Source organism: Xenopus tropicalis, chromosome 7 (genome assembly GCF_000004195.4).
Source record: "Xenopus tropicalis strain Nigerian chromosome 7, UCB_Xtro_10.0, whole genome shotgun sequence".
Taxonomy (NCBI): domain Eukaryota; kingdom Metazoa; phylum Chordata; class Amphibia; order Anura; family Pipidae; genus Xenopus; species Xenopus tropicalis.
Window position 1 is genome coordinate 115429085 of NC_030683.2, and position 22844 is coordinate 115451928.

General features: G+C 37.6%; 1 protein-coding gene across 1 annotated transcript in view; it reads right to left on the reverse strand.

Moving 5' to 3' along the window:
• Positions 1-22844, reverse strand: part of grin2d (glutamate receptor, ionotropic, N-methyl D-aspartate 2D) — a 133442-nt gene that overhangs the window by 50678 nt on the left and 59920 nt on the right. Inside the window, exon 7 of the mRNA XM_031906599.1 lies at positions 17847-17972. Within this exon, the coding sequence (XP_031762459.1) occupies positions 17847-17972 (126 nt within the window). The remainder of the gene's footprint in view (positions 1-17846; positions 17973-22844) is intronic.

The window sequence follows — 22844 nt, forward strand, 5'->3', positions numbered from 1 at the left end:
TCTAGTTAGATAGGAACCAGGAAGCTGGACCACTGACAAAAGTCGGACTCAGTAAGTAGGGGATACCCAACCAGTCCCGGTATCCACCGATGCTCTGGGAACCTGCTAACTTTAGAGTTTATAACTGCCAAAAACATGGTCAATTCAGGCTAAGGTCAAGTCGGGCAGCAAGTATGGTGGTCAGGAAAACAAGCAAAAGTCAAGACCGGAAAAACACACAAAGACAAGGCTTAGCAACCAGAGGCCAGCTTGGGCAAAGAGGGAATGAGAGCAGAGGTTTACATAGCGAGTTTTGGTGCCAAAACATAAAATGAAGTGAGGAAAAAGGAAGTAAACAAAACCATAACCAAGATGGCGCCTTTGGCTTCAAAACATACAATCCTGCATGTCATGATGTCAACAACGCAACAACGTTTCCCTGTGAGAATGCATACTGAAGCCCTGAGACTCACCCGCCAGTCGGAGCGAACCAAGGTAGAGGAATGTGCCTGACCGGCAGTGCACCTCACAGCTTCTTCCCTTGACTTATCCCTAATCTGAACCCAACCACCTTGGCATGTATATATATATATATATTTATTGTAGATACCAAAACAAAACAAAAGTTTTGTCACAAAGATGTTCTTATTGCCTAGCCTATTACTATACTATATAGAGTTGAGCAATTGTCCTGAGATTCCCGTTTCCAACATTTTTCACCACTGGCAGCTCATCTGTGGTCACATTTTTGACCTCTATCGGCTTCTCGTTGGCCGGAGGTATCATAAAATGATGTTGCTCATAAATGAGTTAGAGAATTAACCTGTGAGTGCTGAGTGTATCAGCCAAGATGCCATTAATATAAACATCTCTGCTCTCAATTCACCTAAAATAAAACAATTTGCTACGTCTGGGTCCATTTTTGTCAGAACTAAAGAAAATGGTTTCATTGACATTTGGAATACCAAATATTGTAATAATGCTGTCACTGAAAATGTAATACCGTGTATCACAGACAGTATCAATTTCTTTTGCTTAATAACACCTCGGTAATTTGATTTTATTAAAGAAATTATTTCTTATGCGAGGATGGGGATTATCTAAAGCAAATCTTTCCCTTAATATATTGCCTTGAAAAGATTTCATTTTTCAGTATTTCAAGCTTGTCGTTAATTAAGCCACAATAATTTCCTGTTCTTATGAAAGTAAAAAAAAAATGTATTATTTTATCAATTTAAGAAAGCTGAATGGTCACATGACTAATATTTCCATATATTATTGCAGTCAAATTAAATAACTGTTCATTACATACTGAACCTTCTTTGAAATAAATTATACAACTAATTTGTCACATCCCCCGTCATGTCAGGATGACTGAATATGTTATTTTGCACATTTAATACAGGTATGGGACCTGTTATCCAGAATGCTCGGGACCAAGGGTATTCCAGATAAGGGGTCTTTCCATAATTTGGATCTCCATACCTTAAGTCTACTAAAGAATCAATAAAAAATTAATCAAACCCAATAGGATTGTTTTGCATCTAATAAGGATTAATTATATCTCACTTGGGATCAATTACAGGTACTGTTTTATTATTACAGAGAAAAGGGAATCATTTAACCATTAAATAAACCCAATAGGGCTGTTCTGCCCCCAATAAGGGGTAATTATATCTTAGTTGGGATCAAGTACAGGTACTGTTTTATTATTACAGAGAAAAGGGAATCATTTAACCATTAAATAAACCCAATAGGGCTGTTCTGCCCCCAATAAGGGGTAATTATATCTTAGTTGGGATCAAGTACAGGTACTGTTTTATTATTACAGAGAAAAGGGAATCATTTAACCATTAAATAAACCCAATAGGGCTGTTCTGCCCCCAATAAGGGGTAATTATATCTTAGTTGGGATCAAGTACAGGTACTGTTTTATTATTACAGAGAAAAGGGAATCATTTAACCATTAAATAAACCCAATAGGGCTGTTCTGCCCCCAATAAGGGGTAATTATATCTTAGTTGGGATCAAGTACAGGTACTGTTTTATTATTACAGAGAAAAAGGAAATCAATTTAAAAATTTTGAATTATTTGCTTATAATGGAGTCTATGGGAGACAGGCATTCCGTAATTCGGAGCTTTCTGGATAATGGGTTTCCGGATAAGGGATCCCATACCTTAAACCTTAATTTTAAAATAGTAGAGACAAAAGCAAAATGATGCTGTAATTTTTGGAACATTAATTAAAAGAATGCAACTGTAACATTCAAATATATGAATATTCTATATGTAATAAGAAATTTTGAGAAAAAGTCAATTTTTTTTTACTTCTAGATATTTTCGAGATTATCAAATGGGTTTTTGCCAGTACTCAATTTTTCTAATATTGTTTCTCTAAACAATCAAGTTTTTCTGAAATTATCCCTGAAAAATTTGAGTTTTTTGAAAATAATTCCCATAATTCGTGATTTATTCATGTTTAGTGAACTTTTTTTTTTATAAAATGAAAATTCGACAGGTTTGATCTGTCGAATACCATTGAGTCCTATGGAGGTTTAGAATAGTAGAATAGAATAGTCAGTGACAGCCTGTCCTTCACACATTTTCAAGGAGAAATTAATCCCCTTGTTTTCTATTTCACACATCTTCAAGGGGAAGTTAATCCCATCATTGTTTTTTTATTTCACCAAGTTTCAAGTGAAACTTAAACACATTATTGTTTTCCAAGAAAGTGCCAATGAGCAGATTGTGTTTGTCTCTGTTTGTTCCGGCAACTGTACATTGGCAGTTTCTGTTGAATTTACCTACTAAGAAAATTTAAAAGTAGTAAAATGCTAATAAAACAATTTATTTCAATAGTGTTTCAATGAACTTGTGGTAAAATATCAGCGACTTCTCCATTTTTGCCTGGTCTGCGCTGGCAAGTAATGTTTAATACTATTATGGCCAAAGTTTTTAACGTTACTTATAAATATGGTTGAGAAAATGTTCAAAATTGGTTTGAAATCATATGGAATTAAGTTTTTCTTTGAGAAATATTAGCAAATTTTTTTTATATTGTCTACAATTTAAAAACAAAAAATGCAGCCTTCATATCTTTGATCATAATTCTTTCTAAAGAGAATTTCATTTATTGTGTACTAAAGTGTAGAATTAGTGTTTTGTAATACAGTATTTTCAAACTGTCATTTCATTTCTATGTTATGGTTAGTGAATATATCCCGTTTCGCTTCACAGAAAAATTCACAAATCTTGCAAAAAAAAAATCACAAAATGGTGAAAATGTTGTGTGCGTAATTTTTTTGACGTGACGAAATAGTGAAAATGTTGTGTGACATTTTTTTTAAAGCAGGTTGTTTTTGAGACGCCGTTTTTGATGCGCAACATTTTTTGCCATTTTGCAAATGTATCACCGTTATGCTAATCTTTTGCAAGATTCCCAAGATTTTCGGTTTCTTGACCCGCACGTCAAAAAAATTACACAAAAAACAAAGCGAAACAGGACAGATTCAAATTTTGTCCATACACCAGATAGGACTGGTGTATATATACAGTATATATGTACAAATGGGGCAGGTTATTGCACAAGGGGAGATGAACACTGGGAACATTAAAATGAAACACACAATATCAGTGATTATTTATGGTATTAATGGTAGCTACATTTTGAATCGCGAGGTGATGTGCCTAAATCAAATTAAAAAATATTGCTGAGAAATGATACGGATTGATTCTTCAATGTGAACCTTAATAAACTGATATATAAAAAACAGCGCTCATGGCAGTGGTAGCGCTAGAGAAGAATTGCCAAGTTGGAAAAAATGGATGAACAGTCTTTTCCCATATACAAAAGCAAAAATGCCTCCCATTTATTTGAAATGTCATGTATTTTATGTGCTGCTTATTGAGGTGGGAACATTTTGTTCCAGCTCTTCAACACAAAGATTATTATAAGGAAAAAAACTGCAGGTTTTGGCAGTGATATTCATATGATTAGAGAAGGACAACAAAGAGGCAAAGATTAAACACCAATAGCGTTGCAATTAACAGGGTTAATGGACATTCTAAAACTAGTACAAAAATGCTCAATGTAAAAAAAAAAAAAAAAGACACGTTGAAGTATCCACTGAAGAGTCTGAATGAGAAGTCTATGGTAATGCACTATATTGATTTCATTTCTGCAGGGTTTCAGAAGCGGATACCTTTTCAAAATCAGATATAAAAAAAAAAATATTGCAAAAGATGGAAAAGCCAGTGTTTGGCAGAAAGGCATCTTCAAATAGGCCTTATAGTACTCTTAGGGGCTGATTTACTAACCCACGAATCCGACCCGAATTGGAAAAGTTCCGACTTGAAAACGAACATTTTGCGACTTTTTTCGGCTTCTTTACAAATTTTTCGTTACCAATACGATTTTCGCGTAAAAACGCGAGTTTTCCGTAGCCGTTACGAAAGTTGCGTAAAAAGTTGCGCTTTTTTCGTAGCGTTAAAACTTACGCGCAAAGTTGCGCATTTTTCGTAGCGTTAAAACTTAAAAGGTGCAAAGTTTCGCGTAAGTTTTAACGCTACGAAAAAAGCGCAACTTTTTGCGCAAGTTTTAACGCTACGAAAAATCGCCAGATTTTACGCAACTTTCGTAATGGATACGAAAAACTCGCGTTTTTACGCAAAAATCGTATTGGTAACGAAAAATTCATAAAGAAGCCGAAAAAATCGCAAAAAATACGAAAAAATCGCAAAATACCGATCATTACGAAAAAAACGCAATCGGACTCATTTCGACCCGTTCGTGGGTAAGTAAATCAGCCCCTTAGGGTGTCTTTGATCTGAACTACAAGGCCAACACCTCCTCCTTCAGTTGTCTTGACACCAGCACTTACTTCTGAGCACATCTTATTACAGTAGAAGAAATGGGACTTTATATTTCATATTTTAATTGTATATATATTAAGATGTTCACACATTGGTCAACAGTTATGCATTATTATTATTGTTCAAATGAAGAGTTGGCAATAGGATCATGTAAGTGACAACACAAAAGCATAACAGTCAAGGCGATTGAATGAATGTCACTAGGTTGGATTTAGATAGTATGTGTTTGCTCACTGGAGCTGTGTTTTACATTAAAAATTGTAAAGTGAATAAATATCAAAAACACAACAGAACTAGTGGAGAAGCAGTCCTCTCAAATAAAGTCCTATCAATACAGGCACCTTTATTTAATAGTGATTCATAAATAATGGGTACCAAATAAAAAGCAAATAATGTTTTATTATTAAACAATTAATTGTTAGAAAAACAGCCATTACCAATTTGCACGGGAATTAATGACTGAATGAAACATAAAAACACGAATATCCGCATTTTGCCATTGGCAAATTGTTTTGCAAAACTTCTGTGAAAATTTGCTGAGGGAAAAATCATTGCGCGTGGAAAAAAATCAGAGTCGCGTCAAAATAGGCACGGTCGCATCAAAAGGTTGTGTCAAAATAGCCACTGTCACTTAAAAAAAAAAGATGTGGCGACAAAAAAAAGTGTGCGACAAAAGAAGACGCGGGAGACAAAAAAGTCACGCAATAAACGCGGTTCGTGGATTTTTCACCATTTAACAAATTTTCTTGTCATTTTGCGAATTTTATAGCAAAATGGGACAGATTCACTCATCACTGGTTGCATCAAGACAGGTGCGATGTGTCAAAATGGGCGCAGTCATATCAAGATGGGCACGGTCATGTCAAAATGGGCGCAGTCGAGTCAAAATAGGCAGGGTTGCGTCAACAAAAAGTTTTGCACAACAAAAACATTGCGTAACACTTGCATTTTGCAAATTTTTCTGTAGTTGAAATGGGACAGGTTTGCTCATCACTAGTGATGAGCGAATCTGTCCCGCTTCGTTTCGGTGAAAAATTCGCTAATCTCTAAAAAGATTTGCAAAACGGCGAAAATGTCGCGCGGCAAAGGAAAATTTGTCACCCGCTACTATTCTTTTGACATCCGCAACTATTCTTGTGACAATTTTTGTATGAGCAACTATTCTTTTGACGCCCGCAACTATTCTTGTGACAATTTTTGGACACACAGCAAATTTTTCTGCGCCAAATTTTTTCACCCATTTCACAAAACAATCCATCAAAGGTGAAATGCGGAAATTCGACACCAATCCATGCCTGGTGAAACATTTCACCCATCACTACTCATCACTATAAATCACCCCCTATGTGTGCCACAGAGTCCAAGTACGTCTAGTCACATACTGTACATAAGGGATCAATTGCAGAATAGGCTACTAATAAAACTGATATAACTTTTGATTTTACTCTTTGCATCCATAACCAGTATTTCAGTGGGTACACTTATATGTTACTCAATTGGCTATTCCCAATCACATGGAAAGCTCCTATTGCGCTCTTCACTTTTGGGATAAATAAAGCAGAATAAGTAAAATAATTATCTAAACCTTTTCTGAACACAGTCAGGCAAATACTTTCTGTTACCAGATCTATATAGAATTTTGTCTTTGAAGAAAATTGGTCTTGATAATGAGTGTGGGATGCATATAGTCAGATCTGAAACAACCTGTCATTGAACAGCAATAATGTGCCTTCCTTTTCATCAGAGAAGTTTTGGACATTATGAATGGATTAAAGAAGATTTATAATAAATCAGAAATAGCTCAAAACTTTAGATGAATATTTTTTTAGATGTGCTTTTCCAACTCTAAATTAATTTAGGAAATACACATGCTTTGCATTTTAAGCAGTTCAGTAAAGTGTACAGTACGTACATTGGACCAAGCAACACAAAAAATCTTTTATTTCACAGAATAAAAAAATAAAAACAGTTGCCTTCATTACTGTATGGTCAAAAATGGTATTTACTGATAACTTCCACTTAATATCATTGTCTCATAAAGTGGATCTATAAATGTTATCTTTTTAAATACTGATACCACATTGGCTTTATGCTTGTCTTTCCTTAACTGGCCCAAAAAATATATAGTTACTAGTGATGGGCGAAAAAAATCGGGCAGGCATGGAATCTCGACTAGTGATGAGCGAATCTGTTCCGTTTGGCTTTGCCAAAAAATTTGCGAATCTTTCAAAAGATCCGCGAAATGGCGAAAAATTCGTGAAACAGCGAAAATGTCGTGCAGGAAAAAAAATGGTCACACGGCTATTATTTTGTCACCCGCGGCTTTTATTTTGTCGCACGGCTATTCTTTTGTCGCCCACGGCTATTATTTTGTCGCCCGCAGCTATTATTTCGTCGCACGGGTATTCTTTTGTCGCCCACGGCTATTATTTAGTTGCGCGGCTATTATTTTGTCGCATGGCTATTATTTTGTCGGCCGCAGCTATTATTTTGTTGCGTGGCTATTCTTTTGACGCCTGCGACTATTCTTTTTTGATGCCAGCAACAATTTTTGGACGTGCGGCGAATTTTTCCGCGGCAAATTTTTTCATCCGTTTCGCGGAACAATCCAGCAATAGCGAAATGCGGAAATTCGCTGCGAATCCATGCCTGACGAAACATTTCGCCCATCACTCAAACATCTCGACAAATTTCTGTGTTTTGCAAAATGGGCGAGTACCTTAATAAAAATCCAAATAAAAAATACACGATTGAATAAAACCGCAGAAAAAAACCTCGAATACCTTGAATTTTTTAGACGCCGAAGTTTTACATTTGCGGTTTTCTTATTTTTTTGCTTTATAAATAGCGATGAGCAAAATTATTTGGCAGGCATGGATTGTTTTGTTATTAAAGAGAAAGAGGAAACGATCTTTTAAAATTGTAATTATTTGATTAAAATGAAGTCTATTGGAGATTACTTTCCCATAATCCAAAGCTTTTTGGATAAAGGGTTTCCGGATAATAGATCCCATACCTGTACCATGGAAACGACTAATGATGAGCGAATGTGTCCAGTTTTGCTTCGCTGGAAAATTTGCAAATCTTTAAAAAGAATTGTTGCGTGTGTCCAAAAAATTGTCCTACACGTCCAGAAAAATTGTTGCACGCGTCATTGTTTGTTTGACATGCTCGACATTTTTTTTGATGCACGCAACAATTTTTTGGGACGCGGGTGACAATTTTTTGTTGCACGACGGACTTTTCCACAGCAAATTGTTGCATCCATTTCGTGAAGAAAAGTGCCAATGGCGAAACGCAGAAAAATCGCCGTGAATCCATGCCTGCTGAAAAATTTCGCTCATCACTTAAAATGACAATAAAGTATGCTCCTTTTTGAATTTTAGACAACAAATCCTCATTTCTTAAGGCCCACTCTTACTCTCTCATATTTGAAGCACTTGAAGATTATAAGCAAGCTGCTAATGGCAGCTGAATTAAGGAAAGTTTTTATCTAGTGCTCTAATTAGCTAATCACATTTTGTCTTGATCAGTAAGAGATACTAATCATCCCAAGAGTTTTCCTTTGTGATTGGAGCATGGTACGTACATCAGAACAAGTCTCAACAGATGCAAAAAAAAAAAAAGTTAGATTAAAATCCCAGCCAGTCAGAGAGCCTTTACATTTATTTTCAGGCGGCATTTACACAGCCATTCCTATTGGTACTGCTGAATGAAAGAATGAATTTGTCAGTGTCAAGCTGAATGTACAAAAAATTACATTTAAATAGAACACAATTTATATTAATTTTCAAACAATCTTAGAGACTTGTTAGAGACTTGTACGGCCAAGTGACGTTATCTGTCAGATTTTTCTGGGTTTCTTCAATTTTTAAAAATCTGGTTTGAATGAATAAGGAATGTATTGTATAGCGCACATCCATTCAGCACAATGCTTGGCTTTGACATTCATTTTTTTCATTTTGTATTATGTTTTGCATTATGTTGCCGCTAGAAATGAAGGTACATCAAATGACTTATTTCTTAGAGATATTCCGTTTATCGTTGCAAGGATTCGAGTTTTGAGAAATCTTATCTCTTTTGTTGTGTCACAAATAAGCTTTTTGAGACAGAATGAAAAGGTGGTGGTTAGTGATGGGCGAAATTATTCAGCAGGCATGAATTTGCGGCAAAAGTCCATGTTTCACCATCGTTTCGGGAAACAGGAAGCAAAATTCGGCATTTAAAAATTTGGCACGCAACAAAACATTGTCGCCGCATCAAATTTTTTTTGATGCACCACATTTTCACCATTTCACAAATTTTTCGCCGTTTCACAAACAGCAAAACAAAACAGGACAGATTAGCTATTCTATTTAACATGGAATATATTCTAAGAACAGCTTATCCCCAAGTTCAATTCAAGAGTCCCCCATAGATTTATAATGAGTTTTCATTAGTGATGAGTGTATCTGTCGCCATAAAATTCGCAAAACGGCAAGAAAATTTGCAAAACGGCAAAAAATTTGCAAAACGCAATTGGTGCATGATTTTTTTGTCGCCCATGTCTTTTTTGTCGCCCGCGGCTATTTTTTTTGTTGCCTGCATCTATTCTTTGTCACCCGCTCCTTTTTTTTTTTACAAAAATAATTCCATGCGACAAATTTTTCCGTGGCAAAATGTGGAAATTAGCTGTGAACCCATGCCTGGCGAAAAAATTTGCTTATCACTAGTTTTCATCAGATAAACCATTAGAATCATTTCCCATGGAATTATATCTAGCCCAAAAGGTGATACCTACAGGCACTTAAGTCAGTTTGCCATCAGCCTGAGCTAAATCATAGAAACTACACAGGAAATAAACTGTTTTTGTATCTCCACTTGTAATGGAGGCACCTATATGTAAACATAAAATGCACAACTATCACTTTTTATCTAAATAGACTTGATTTTAAAAAACTAGATCACAGAAAAACATTAAATAACAACTTGAATGCAGTGAAATCACATCTACCCGTCGTTTCAATGAGCCAAATTTCAAATTAATCTCAAAAATTGAAAAATAGGGTGAATTTTGCTAATACAACTCCGATTGAACATGAATTCCAGCTTTTAGATGCTGAAAAGAAACTTCAAAGAATCATGTTAAAAACACAAATTCTAATGTTGACAAATTAAGCAATCCTCTTTATGTATATTACATGGAAGCAACATTATTTTATGGGTGTTACTTGAGTTACTTGAGTTCTACTCAATCTAACAAGAATTACATAGCACTATCCTACTTGTGAAACTGGGAATGTTTCATTTACAAACCAACAGTAATATAAATGAATTGAAAGGTTTAGTAGAAAGAAAAAACAGTTGACATTGTTGTAAATGAATTAGTATACATAGGGAGAGAGCAAATAATTTTTTTTTAACTGGGGTACTAGAACTAGTGACATTGGGAATTGGGCCTTTTAAGTAGGGATACAGCGAACCCACTTTTTTCGATTCGGCTGAACCCCCGAAGCCACCCTGATGGATTCTGCTGAATCCCAAACCGAATCCAAATCCTAATTAGCATATGTTAATTAGGATCGGGAAGGGTTAAAAGTTGTTAGGATTCGGATTCGGTTCGCCTGGGACCGTGGATTTGGCCGAAACCGGATCCATCAAAAAAGAATCTTGAACCGAATCCAGGATTCGGTGCATCCCTACTTCTAAGCATATTTATTCATGATTGCTAAGTGGGCCTAGAAAATAAAGGTTCAATCTGGATTCCTACAGCATTCTTTGATTGACCCAGCTGAATGTATATATATATGTATATATATAAAACTGAACTAATGATCTTTCCGCCTAAGCCTGGTCCTACCCCCCCCCCCCACCTTTTCTATCTCTATTGATGGCACCCTCATCAACCCTGTCGATTCAGCGCGTTGTTTGGGGGTGATCTTTGACTCCAGTCTCTCCTTTTCTGACCACATTAACTCCACTGTCAAAACCTGTCACTTTTTCTTACGCAATATTGCCAAAATCCGTCCCTTTCTCTCTACTGCAACAGCTAGGCTCCTCATACATACTCTCATCCTATCCCAACTTGACTACTGCAACCTGCTATTAACCGGCCTCCCTAACTCCCATCTTTCCCCCCTACAGTCTATATTAAATACTGGTGCCAGAATTCTCCTCCTCTCATCCAGGAGAGTTCAGGCCCTTCCCCTGCTAAAGGCCTTATCGTGGCTTCCTTCTCTTAACCTTCAAAGCCCTCCATTCCTCTGCTCCTCACTACATCTCGTCCCTTGTGTCTCCGTACGTTCCTGGCCGACTACTTCGTTCCTCGCAGAGCAATCGCTTGGTTGCGCCCCCCACTACTACTGCGGTTTCCCGCCTTAACCCTTTCTGCCTTGCTGCCCCTTACATTGGGAATGCCCTCCCTGATTTCCTCCGGAGAGAATCCTCCCTCAGTCTTTTTAAAACCAAACTTAAAGACTACCTTTTGGAGCACTCACCCAGCACCTGATCTGGGAACTGGCACTTATATTGTAATGTCACCCACTGTGACCTACAGCACTTATATTTGTCTATTTGTGTCTGTAAGTTCCCCTCCCATATAGATTGTAAGCTCTACGGGGCAGGGACCTCCTTCCTCTTGTGTCTTTGACTCTTAACTTATTGCAACTCTAACTGTATCTTGTATTTATTGTTGTAGTTTGTATTTCTTATCTATTATCTTATTAACCCCCTGTTTGTATTAATGTATTCTACTGTACAGCACTGTGTACATAAGTAGCACTTTATCAATAAAAATATACATACATACATACAAAAGAGCATCTGAATTGGGAAGTTGAGTCCCAGAGAAGGCTACGGGCAATGATACAAGTTTATAATTTCCCTTTTATATTTATTAGGCCTTTTCTTGAAAAAAGACAAAATCAAACATTACAATTCACAGAACGCCAATTAATTAACTTATATACGGCATGAAAGAATAACATTATTTAGAGAAACTTGTCAAATGGGTTTATTCAGTGTATTAAAAACACACCAAAATACATATTTGTGATGGTGCCATAGGCCATGATTGTATAAGGGTACTGCACTCCTTGTCCAAGGATGTTTTAATGGCTGTTTATATGTTTGAGAAAAAGGTGATTGATCCAGTGACAAAGCGATAATTAATTCAGGGAGAAATCTAATTTCCTTTTCTGGATCAAGGAGGAAATTACCTTCACTCCCTTGGGACTAAACTGACTAAGCTATTTGAATTTATTCTTTTAGTCTTCATTTTAAACAAACCATAGACATTTTAACTACAGATGAAGCATACTAGCTGAATAATCTGGAGCACGGATCTGGAGTGCAGTTTGTTCTACTCCTTTTCACACTGTCCAAGAGTTAAGAAAGGTGCAAAGTTCTCAATACGTAATCAACACAAGAGGTTCTGGCATCACATGTATTTTTGATCACAAAAGAATATCAAATAAGATCTCTGTAATGTTTATATTAAGCTGGGCCTAAAGGAACAATATTGTTCAGCAGTAGTGATGAGCGAATCTGTCCCGTTTTGCTTCGCCGGAATCTTTCAAAAGATTCGCGAAACGGCAAAAATGTTGCATGTCGAAAAAAAATGTCACCCGCGGCTATTTTTTTGTCGCCAACGGCTATTCTTTTGTCACACGGCTATTCTTTAGTCGCGCGACTATTCTTTTGACGCGAATCCATGCCTGGCAAAACATTTCGCCCATCACTATTCACCAGAGCATAATGCCCAGCGTCTAGCCATTGATCCCCAACCAGTGGCTCAGGGCAACATGTTGCTCCCCAACCCCTTGGATGTTGCTCTCAGTGCCCCCAAACCAGGTAGTTAATTTTGAATTCCTGACTTGGGGCAAGTTTCGGTTGCATAAAAACAAGATTTCCTACCAAATAAAGCCCCTGTAAGCTGATAGTGTGCATAGAGGCTGCCTAATAGCCAATCTTAGCCCTTATTTGGCTCCTCCATGAACTTTTATGGTGCTTGTGTTGCTCTCCAAGTCTTTTTACATTTTACTGTGGCTTACGAGTAAGAAAGGTTGGGAACCCCTGGTATAGGCCAAAGCAATAGCCTCACTGATCAATATCTGATCAGGACTTAGATGAGATGACAATCAGGGAAGGTCATGTAATTGACCATATCAGTGCTTGGTTTTCCCAAAGGTTTCCCTTTACTACATAGTTTAGTACAACTAGATAGATAGTGATGTGTGTTGCTCTTACCAGAAATATCCTGAGCACAATGTAATATTGTACAGTGTGCGTTGAGTTGGTAGACTAGGCCAGACACTCAATAGCCTTTTTATTTGTTCCAAACAATGGCCGGCAAAGAAGACCTTTGTTATATCAATTAGATGTTCTTATCTCCCTTGGCACCATCTGTCGGTTGCATGGTTGTTGAGAGGTTTCACGTAAAAAGAGGTTCTTGGGTGGACATACATTGCATTCATAATATTTATATGTAAATTTGAAACACAATAGATTTGATTATGCTTAACTATAATTCATATTTATTGCCTAATGTGTTCTGTAATAATTGTGCTCTTCTTAAGTTTTCTATGTGTTACCTTACAATAGACCGTCATAGCATGCGTTTATACATTTCCTATCATGAAACAGACACTGGATATAAAAATGAGATTTAATTTATCCTCATCTTAAATGATATTATTGGTTCCAATCAAATTGACTGCCGCTGACGTTCTTAATAAAGCTCTCCGACAGAGTGGGCCCCTGAGTTTTAAAAATCTTTTAACGTGTCAACCATGGCTCATTAGCGTTCCACAAGGACAGTTCATTCTATTATGAAACAGAATGTATTTCTATTACACCACGCAATCAGGTACAGTGGGGGTTAGATTTGATATACTGTGCAAATGTTAACACTTGTTCTCAGGTGGAATACACATATGGAAAAAAAGTAAATGTGTAAATGCAATATGCCCAGATTTTCTAGCCTTCGTTTATCTTTCACTATAAAATATGGGTTTTGAAGATTGGTAAACAGATGATTGTGATAATAAATGAAATAAAAATGAATGAGATGCAAACTGCAACTGGGATCTCATTGCCAACAATGACCTTTCTGGTGACAGTGTTGTCTAAGCATCGCCTTCCAGTTGTGGAAGATACAGTATATTGCCTCTAGAGATGTAGCGAACTGTTCGCCGGCGAACTAATTTGCGCGAACATCGGGTGTTCGCAAGTCCGCAAATTCGCGAACTTTTCGTGATGTTCGCAATTTGGGTTCGCCGGCACCGAAAAAATCGCAAAACTTATGATAACGTTACGAATGCTCCGAAAAAGTCGCAAAACTTACGATAACGTTACGAATGCTCCGAAAAAGTCGCAAAACTTACGATAACGTTACGAATGCTCCGAAAAAGTCGCAAAACTTATGATAACGTTACGAATGCTCCGAAAAAGTCGCAAAACTTACGATAACTTTACGAAAGCGCCGGAAATTACGAAAAAGTCGCAAAATTACCGATCATTTCGAAAAACAGCGTGGGTCAATTTTTCAGAGAAATTTTTGCTTGATCCCCCTCCTGCATGCCACTGTCAAGGTCGTGGCACCCTTTAAACAACTTTAAAATCAGTTTTCTGGCCAGAAATGGCTTTTCTAGGTTTTAAAGTTCGCCTTCCCATTGAAGTCTATGGGGTTCACAAAGTTTGCGAATATTCGCAATTTTCGGCGGAAGTTCGCGAACAGGTTCGCGAACTTTTTTTTTGAGGTTCGCTACATCCCTAATTGCCTCAATCAGTAAATTGGGGCAGGGAAAACCTCTTCAGAATCATTAAAAACTAGCAAGGTTTGGTTACTGCTTGTTGCCATTTTGATACGAATGCTGATTTTGCCAATAATATGATTATTTTCAAGACATTAGGCTGATGCCACACGTGGCGTTTTTACGCTGTGTATTTTCTCAGCCTAAAAACGCCGCACAAGCCACACAGCCCCTGACTATGGCGTTTTTCAGCCTAGTACTGGTGACGTAGCAAATCCCGTTTCCATGGTGCTAATAGTGAGAAATAGCAAAAAACGCTGCGTATTTCAGCTAGGTCTGCTGCCTTTGTGTATACATAGGAATAGCTTGCTTTGCTAATACTGGCGTATTTCAGCCAATGCTTGAAAAATCCGTGCTAAGGCGTTTTCTTGCGTATTTACGCTTTGTGTGGTTTGCTTCCAGTCTTTTGAAGTTATTTCTATGGATGATGATATCAGGCGTTTTTCAGCCGCTGAGAGAATTAGAAAATATGCAGCGTAAAAACGCCACATGTGGCATCAGCCTTAAGGTGGCCATACACGCACCGATATTATCGTACGAAACCTCGTTTCGTACGATAATCGGTGCGTGTATGGCATGTCGGCGAGTCGACCGATATCGCAGGAAGCTGCCGATATCGGACGACTCGCCGATCGGACAAGTTTGAAAATTTTGATCGGGCGCCATAGAAGGCGCCTGACCAAAATTCTCCCTTCAGAGCTGAATCGGCAGAAGGAGGTAGAAATCCTATTGTTTCTACCTCCTTACCTGCCGATTCAGTCCTGAATGGTGTGTGGCGGATCTTACGATGTTTCGTGCGACCGATGGTCGCACGAAACATCGTTGGATCGCCACGTGTATGGCCACCTTTAGATGCCTTAATGAGATGGGACTGAAAGCAGAAACCATGCTCACTTACACTGCGGTTGTGCAAAAATGGATGCATTGGCAACGACACTGCACTGCCCTATAGTTGCTTTGGGTGTCAGTACATCTGACCTGCCTCCCATCCTGAACTGTATACAAGTATACATGGGAAAATCCTAGAGCGATCACCACCTTCAGAATGGAGGTAATTACAGGTTTCCCATTGCAGGTTGTGTCAATTGTCCCAGCCAATTTCCTCCTAAAGAATCAAGCACTGGCATAATTTTGATGCCAAAAACCTGATTTACATTATTATTATTATTATTATTAACAGTTATTTATAAAGCGCCAACATATTCCACAGCGCTGTACAATAAGTGGAACATACAGAGTAACATAGAAAGCAATCAATAGCCGATACAAGAGAGATCCGAACTCAAATAAATGTGAGTGCAATTGTGTCCAATTCAGGGCAAACTGTCAGCACACTTGTGTACATCTTGATGCATTGGGTGCAATTATTTCAGACACAACTCCCCCTTGAGGCTGCAATTATACTGGAATTGTGGGGGAGAATGTTGCATGCTGGGAAAAAAATGCTCTTTGCCCACTGCACTTGCATAAGTAAAAGACCATTATGGCTTCTCCATTGCAAAAATACACTGTCGAGTAGTTTTTTTTTTTTCTCATAATATGGAATGGCTCAATCTCATTGGTCAGATGGCAGATTTTGCGGCAAATGGATGGCAGATTAAAACCTAGGATCATGTTTTGCCCTTTTCTACCATGTCCTACTGAACAAGTCTGCAATACTATGAAATAGTGTAATCTGATTGGTCAGATGACAGGCGTGATCTTTTTTAATGGCAGATTAAGACTCAGCACATTTGAAAACCCTTGGGTACATGTTTCTCTTCTTGAATTGTTTTAATGCTAAAATATGATTGGTTAGTTAGAATGTAGTCCTATTGTGAGTGGAGGACTAAAGTTTTGAGTGCAAAAGTAGTCATTGACCTTCTTCAGGATGAGTGAACAGCATCTGCTGATGTCCTTACAGATAAGACAGTGGTTCCTAACAAGTTTTGTTGCATTTTGTCATGCAGTCTCCAAACCAAACAAACAAACATTTATATATATTTTATATGTATGTATGTGTGTGTGTGTATATAAACTTGTTTTCTTTTGGTCTGATGATGGGGAGGCCATTTATCATTCTCATTTTCTTGGTTTAAGAGCTTTTTAAACCACAAATAAACTAATTGGGCTTTTATAACAAAGCATGAACAAAAAAGCTGAAAAAAATGTGAAAAAAAATAATATTTCTGTTTATTGCACAAATCAAAGCATGCAAAAACCCATGAAAACCTGTAAAAACACAAAGCAAAGCAAGATTAGCCAACTGAAAAACACTTTTGGATTTGCCACCATTCTGTTGCATAATAAATGGTAGGGGATGCACCAAATCCAGGATTAGGTTCGGTATTGGGCCAGGATTTGGCCTTTTTTTCCTTTGGATTTGGAAATTCGGATTAGGTTTGGTATTCAGCCGAATCCCTTTACATGGATTCAGGGGTTCGGCCGAAGCCAGAAAACTGGGTTCAGTGCATCCCTAATAAATGGCAAAAATGTTTTTAATTTTTTTCACGAATAAAAACCTACAAACAATACAAATTGTGAAAAAAATATAATATGAACATTAGTAAATGCCCCCCTTATTATTATGAAAGTGCAATCACCTTCCTATTCTGCTGAACAAGGAGATAATAACATGCAATTAGGCTATGTTTATTTGCAGAATGAATACCAAAATATTTTTTATATTTTTTTATGTATATTAGCAGCTTTTATGGTTTCCATTTACTTTCTACTTATAGAACCTGATGAAAGCTACTATCAATGCATCACAAACAATGATATCGATAAACACGGGACCAGCATCAGGGATGATTCGGAGTAGGTGAGAAAGGTCAGAAGAGTGCATAACGTATGGTGGGGGGCAGTGTCGGACTGGCCTACCAGGATACCAGGAAAACTCCCGGTGGGCCCAGGTGTAAATGGACCCTCTTGCTTCTAACAATTTGGCCTGCTTCATGGTCATTCCCTATTTCTGAATGGGAAGAAAGAAGAGAAATAGATGGAAGGATAGATGCTAGCATGTAAATAAAAGAGACTAGGAGAATAAAGAGGTTGGGCGAGGAAAGGAGGCAATATAGTTTGGAGAGTGGGCCTAGGGTCTAAGGTTTTCTGGTGGGCCCCTGGGGTCCCAGTCCGACACTGGTGGTGGGTGAAATTTTTATATGAAATTATAAGTAGAATCTCCAAAAAAAAACATACAAGAAAACAAAGTTTTGACTTACGTTTGCCTGTGGACAGACTTCGGTTATATCCGACAGGGCTAAAATACTCAAAGATGAAAACAGTCACAGCAACCACGGTAAGGCACATGACAAACATCATGACCCAGACGGCAGGGCTATATGGCTCTGTAATGGGAAAACACAAGAACCCTTAGAGAGTGCATTGAAGAAGTAAAGGCGTGAGTGACCGCTACGAGATGATCTCAAAATGATCCCAACCAATCAGAACACAACTGTAAATCTCTTGACTAGTCACATTAATTATGTACAGTAAGTCATATTAATCATTTTTTTTGGTTATACTGATCCTTGAACACAAGAAATCACTTGAGTTTCTCAAGGCATGAATAATAGCTGGCTATTAGCTATTACTCCTTCTACAAACTGATAATCTTTCCTAGTAGTGTGGCAACATGCTGTGATATTAAGGTCGGGAAAATATAAGTGGCTTTAATGTGATGCTTATAAAGACACACACTAATGTCATTGACTAAACCAAAGGAACAAGTGTTAACTATATATACCTGTATATTCTATTCCCATTATATTCTATTCTATACTTTTCAGCTTTCAAATGGGGGGCCACTGACCCCAGCAACCAAAATCTATTGCTCTGTAAGGCTACATTTTGATTATAATTTTTAACTTATATTCCTTATCTTTCTGTGCAGGCACTCTACTATTCATATTTCCATCTCTCATTTAAACCACTGTTTGGTTACTAGGGTAAAAAAGACCCTAGCAACCAGGTAGCTGCTGAAATACCAAATGGAGAGCAGTTGAACAAAAAGCTCAGGCATGGCAGGCATGCATTAGTGGTGAATTTCCGCATTTCGCCATTGGCAGTTCTTTTTGCGAAACGGGAAAAAAAAATAAAACAAAACGCGTCAAAATTTATAACGCGCAACATTTTCACCGCTTCGCAAATCTTTTCAAAGATTCGCAAATTTTCCAGCAAAGCGAAATGGGACACATTCGCTCATCTCTGCCAGTTGTTTCATAAAATATGGCGGGCAATGTTATAGCAAGGTACTGTATATACTCGAGTATAAGCCTAGTTTTTCAGCACCCAAAATGAGCTGAAAAAGTCACCCTCGGCTTATACTCAAGTCGGGTGCCATGAGTCCCTCCAGACTAGCACCCTCTGTCCTTTGTGTGCAAATTAGGCCACCTGCAACCAGACCCTCCAGTGCCCTGGCCTAGGCTCCCACTAGCAATACTTATTCCCCCTTACATCTCCTCCAGGACTGGCTCTGCTGCAAATTTGCCAATGTGCAATGAGCATGGGGTATATTGTTTTTGTTGACCCTCTTCCCCACTTACAGAGCTAGTTTAACTGTTTTTCTTTGAAATATATATTTAAAAACATACCCCACTGATGCCTCAATAACTGTAATTCTGTTGGTATTTATTTTGATTATTGAAACTTAGCAGTAGCTGCTGCATTTCCCACCCTAGGCTTATACTCAAGTCAATAAGTTTTTCCAGTTTTCTTAGGTAAAATTAGGTACCTCGGCTTATATTCGGATCGGCTTATACTCGAGTATATACGATATATACTATTGTTATTTAACAGAAGGAACGAGAATGTTGCAAACAGAAAATACTCTAATAAATAATGTCCATGTACAGCCCCCTGTACCTATGAAGGCAAATAAGTAACTGCAAGTCATTTTACATCATTGAGTTTGGAATATATAGTATTGATTGGTCCAGCAGGTAGGATAATACGGTCCATCCGCTAGCTCCACGGAGGTGATTCTAGGGGCAAAGTTACATGTTTAAAGTGCAGTTTCCCTGCTGTAATTCCAAGAGACATAACCCCCAACAGTAACTTGCTTCCCAACCCCCCCCCCCCCCGCGTCACTCAATATTACGACGTTTCATTCCTTCAAGACCACTGCTGTGTCAAAGCTGCTTTTCTTTTTCTTCTAAAAAGCCTGGTATACAGAGGAACATGGTTCCCGATGAAACATGAAAAAACAACAACTTTACAACTGCTCTTTATTATGTATTCCTATAGTTTTTGCCTTCTTCATCTACATCTTCCCAGCTTTCACATGGGGGTCACTGACCCCGGCAGCCAAAAACTATTGCTCTGTCAGGCTGCAGTTTTATTGTTATTGTTACTTTTTATTCCTTAGCTTTCTATTTAGTCCCTCTTCTATTCATATTCCAGTTTCTCATTCACACCACTGCCTAGTAACTAAGGTAACCAAGACCCTAGCAACCATAGCTGCTGAAATTCCAAACTGGAGAGCTGCTAAACAAAAATCTAAAAAAATGAGAAACTATAAAAAATAAAAAACAGCTGTAAATTGTCTCAGAATATTAATGTCTACATCATATTAAAAGTTAATTTCAAGGTCAAAAAGATTGCAGCCAAATGAAGGAACATAATTAAAAATATGGTTGTACCAGTGCTTGTCCTTTATTTTCTGCATCTCAACAGAATAGTCCCCCAGAGTTTTGGGGGTGAACAAAGTGGCAGCTGAATGAGATATAGTATTTATGTGATCTCATTAGTGTGAATTGTTAAAAGGTAATAGGTAATTGCATAGCATGGAATAAAATAGTTTACTTGAACAACCAAAGGATAGTGCATAGGATAATATAAATACAGGTATAGGACCTGTTATCCAGAATGCTCGGGACCTGGAGTTTTCCATATAAGGGATCTTTCCGTAATTTGGATCTCCATACCTTAAGTCTGCAAATAAAGGCTCCAATAAGGATTAATTATATATCAGTTGGGATCAAGTACAGATACTGTTTTATTATTACAGAGAAAAGGGAATCATTTAACCATTAAATAAACCCAATAGGGCTGTTCTGCCCCCAATAAGGGGTAATTATATCTTAGTTGGGATCAAGTACAGGTACTGTTTTATTATTACAGAGAAAAGGGAATCATTTAACCAAGAAATAAACCCAATAGGGCTGTTCTGCCCCCAATAAGGGGTAATTATATCTTAGTTGGGATCAAGTACAGGTACTGTTTTATTATTACAGAGAAAAGGGAATCATTTAACCATGAAATAAACCCAATAGGGCTGTTCTGCCCCCAATAAGGGGTAATTATATCTTAGTTGGGATCAAGTACAGGTACTGTTTTATTATTACAGAGAAAAGGGAATCATTTAACCATTAAATAAACCCAATAGGACTGTTCTACCCCCAATAAGGGGTAATTATATCTTAGTTGGGATCAAGTACAGGTACTGTTTTATTATTACAGAGAAAAGGGAATCATTTAACCATGAAATAAACCCAATAGGGCTGTTCTGCCCCCAATAAGGGGTAATTATATCTTAGTTGGGATCAAGTACAGGTACTGTTTTATTATTACAGAGAAAAGGGAATCATTTAACCATTAAATAAACCCAATAGGGCTGTTCTGCCCCCAATAAGGGGTAATTATATCTTAGTTGGGATCAAGTACAGGTACTGTTTTATTATTACAGAGAAAAGGGAATCATTTAACCATGAAATAAACCCAATAGGGCTGTTCTGCCCCCAATAAGGGGTAATTATATCTTAGTTGGGATCAAGTACAGGTACTGTTTTATTATTACAGAGAAAAGGGAATCATTTAACCATTAAATAAACCCAGTAGGGCTGTTCTGCCCCCAATAAGGGGTAATTATATCTTAGTTGGGATCAAGTACAGGTACTGTTTTATTATTACAGAGAAAAGGGAATCATTTAACCATTAAATAAACCCAATAGGACTGTTCTGCCCCAATAAGGGGTAATTATATCTTAGTTGGGATCAAGTACAGGTACTGTTTTATTATTACAGAGAAAAGGGAATCATTTAACCATGAAATAAACCCAATAGGGCTGTTCTGCCCTCAATAAGGTGTAATTATATCTTAGTTGGGATCAAGTACAGGTACTGTTTTATTACTACAGTGAAAAAGGAAATCATTTTTAAAAATCTGAATTGTTTGATTAAAATGGAGTCTATGGGAGATGGCCTTTCCATAATTCGGAACTTTCTGCATAATTGGTTTCCGGATATATATACATATAATAACTGCCTAGTTTAATCTTATTGGCTGATCTACTAATACAAAACTAAAACTAAATATATATAATAGAAAAATGGAAAAATGTAATACAGAGTAAGCCCATACAGTATTCAAGGTTGCCAGTTTAGGTAGGAGCATGAAGAATGCACTATTTTCCTGAAAGCCTTGTTACAGACAAATTACCCCCAGTTACTGCAGCCTGATTACTGCCCATTACTGCTCTTGTACAACCTATTCCTATTTCAGTATTTGAATTCATTGGTAGCCAAGGACCAGCCACTGTGCGACTGCAATTCTAGCAGCTTTATCCAGCTATAGGATGATAGATGATGATTTAATCTTAAACTATGTCTTCTACATCGAATCTTGTGAATCCCTGAAAACCACAATGGAAAATCAGTTTTCTAAAGAGCAGAATTATCTGTATGAAAGTGGCTGGTTTAGCTCTAATGAACTTTATAAATATGTAATTTTGACCGTGCCCCTCATTAACTCCAGCAGTGACCAGTTAGGTTTAGAAAACGTGGACTTGAGCACAACCACATGGATCCACTGAATAATCCATTTACAATATATGACAGTAAAAGCCCAGCTTCCCTCGGTGCAATCACATTATCAGCTTGGATCCAGGAGAAGGAAGCCTGTCTGTGTGATTGCCGAGTGATGGGTCTTTCTACTAATTGTCTTGTAGATGGGCTGGGGGTCTTGGTGCCTGGAATGTTCTCATAAATAATAGTGCTAAACCTTCCCTATAAGCACTACCTGATCTCCTCAAAAAGCACCTAGGGAATCTTTCCTCCTGTAGAAGGTTCCAAATGTTGGATTGGTGAAATAGGTGGTTATGATATCACCTCTTTATCCTGGCATTGGGCTGTGGTAAATCTGATGAGACGGGGTCATGCCATTTTTGTCCAGGGAGAGAAGCCTTGAGATGCACTGTATTGTGACTAGTGGAGATAATCAG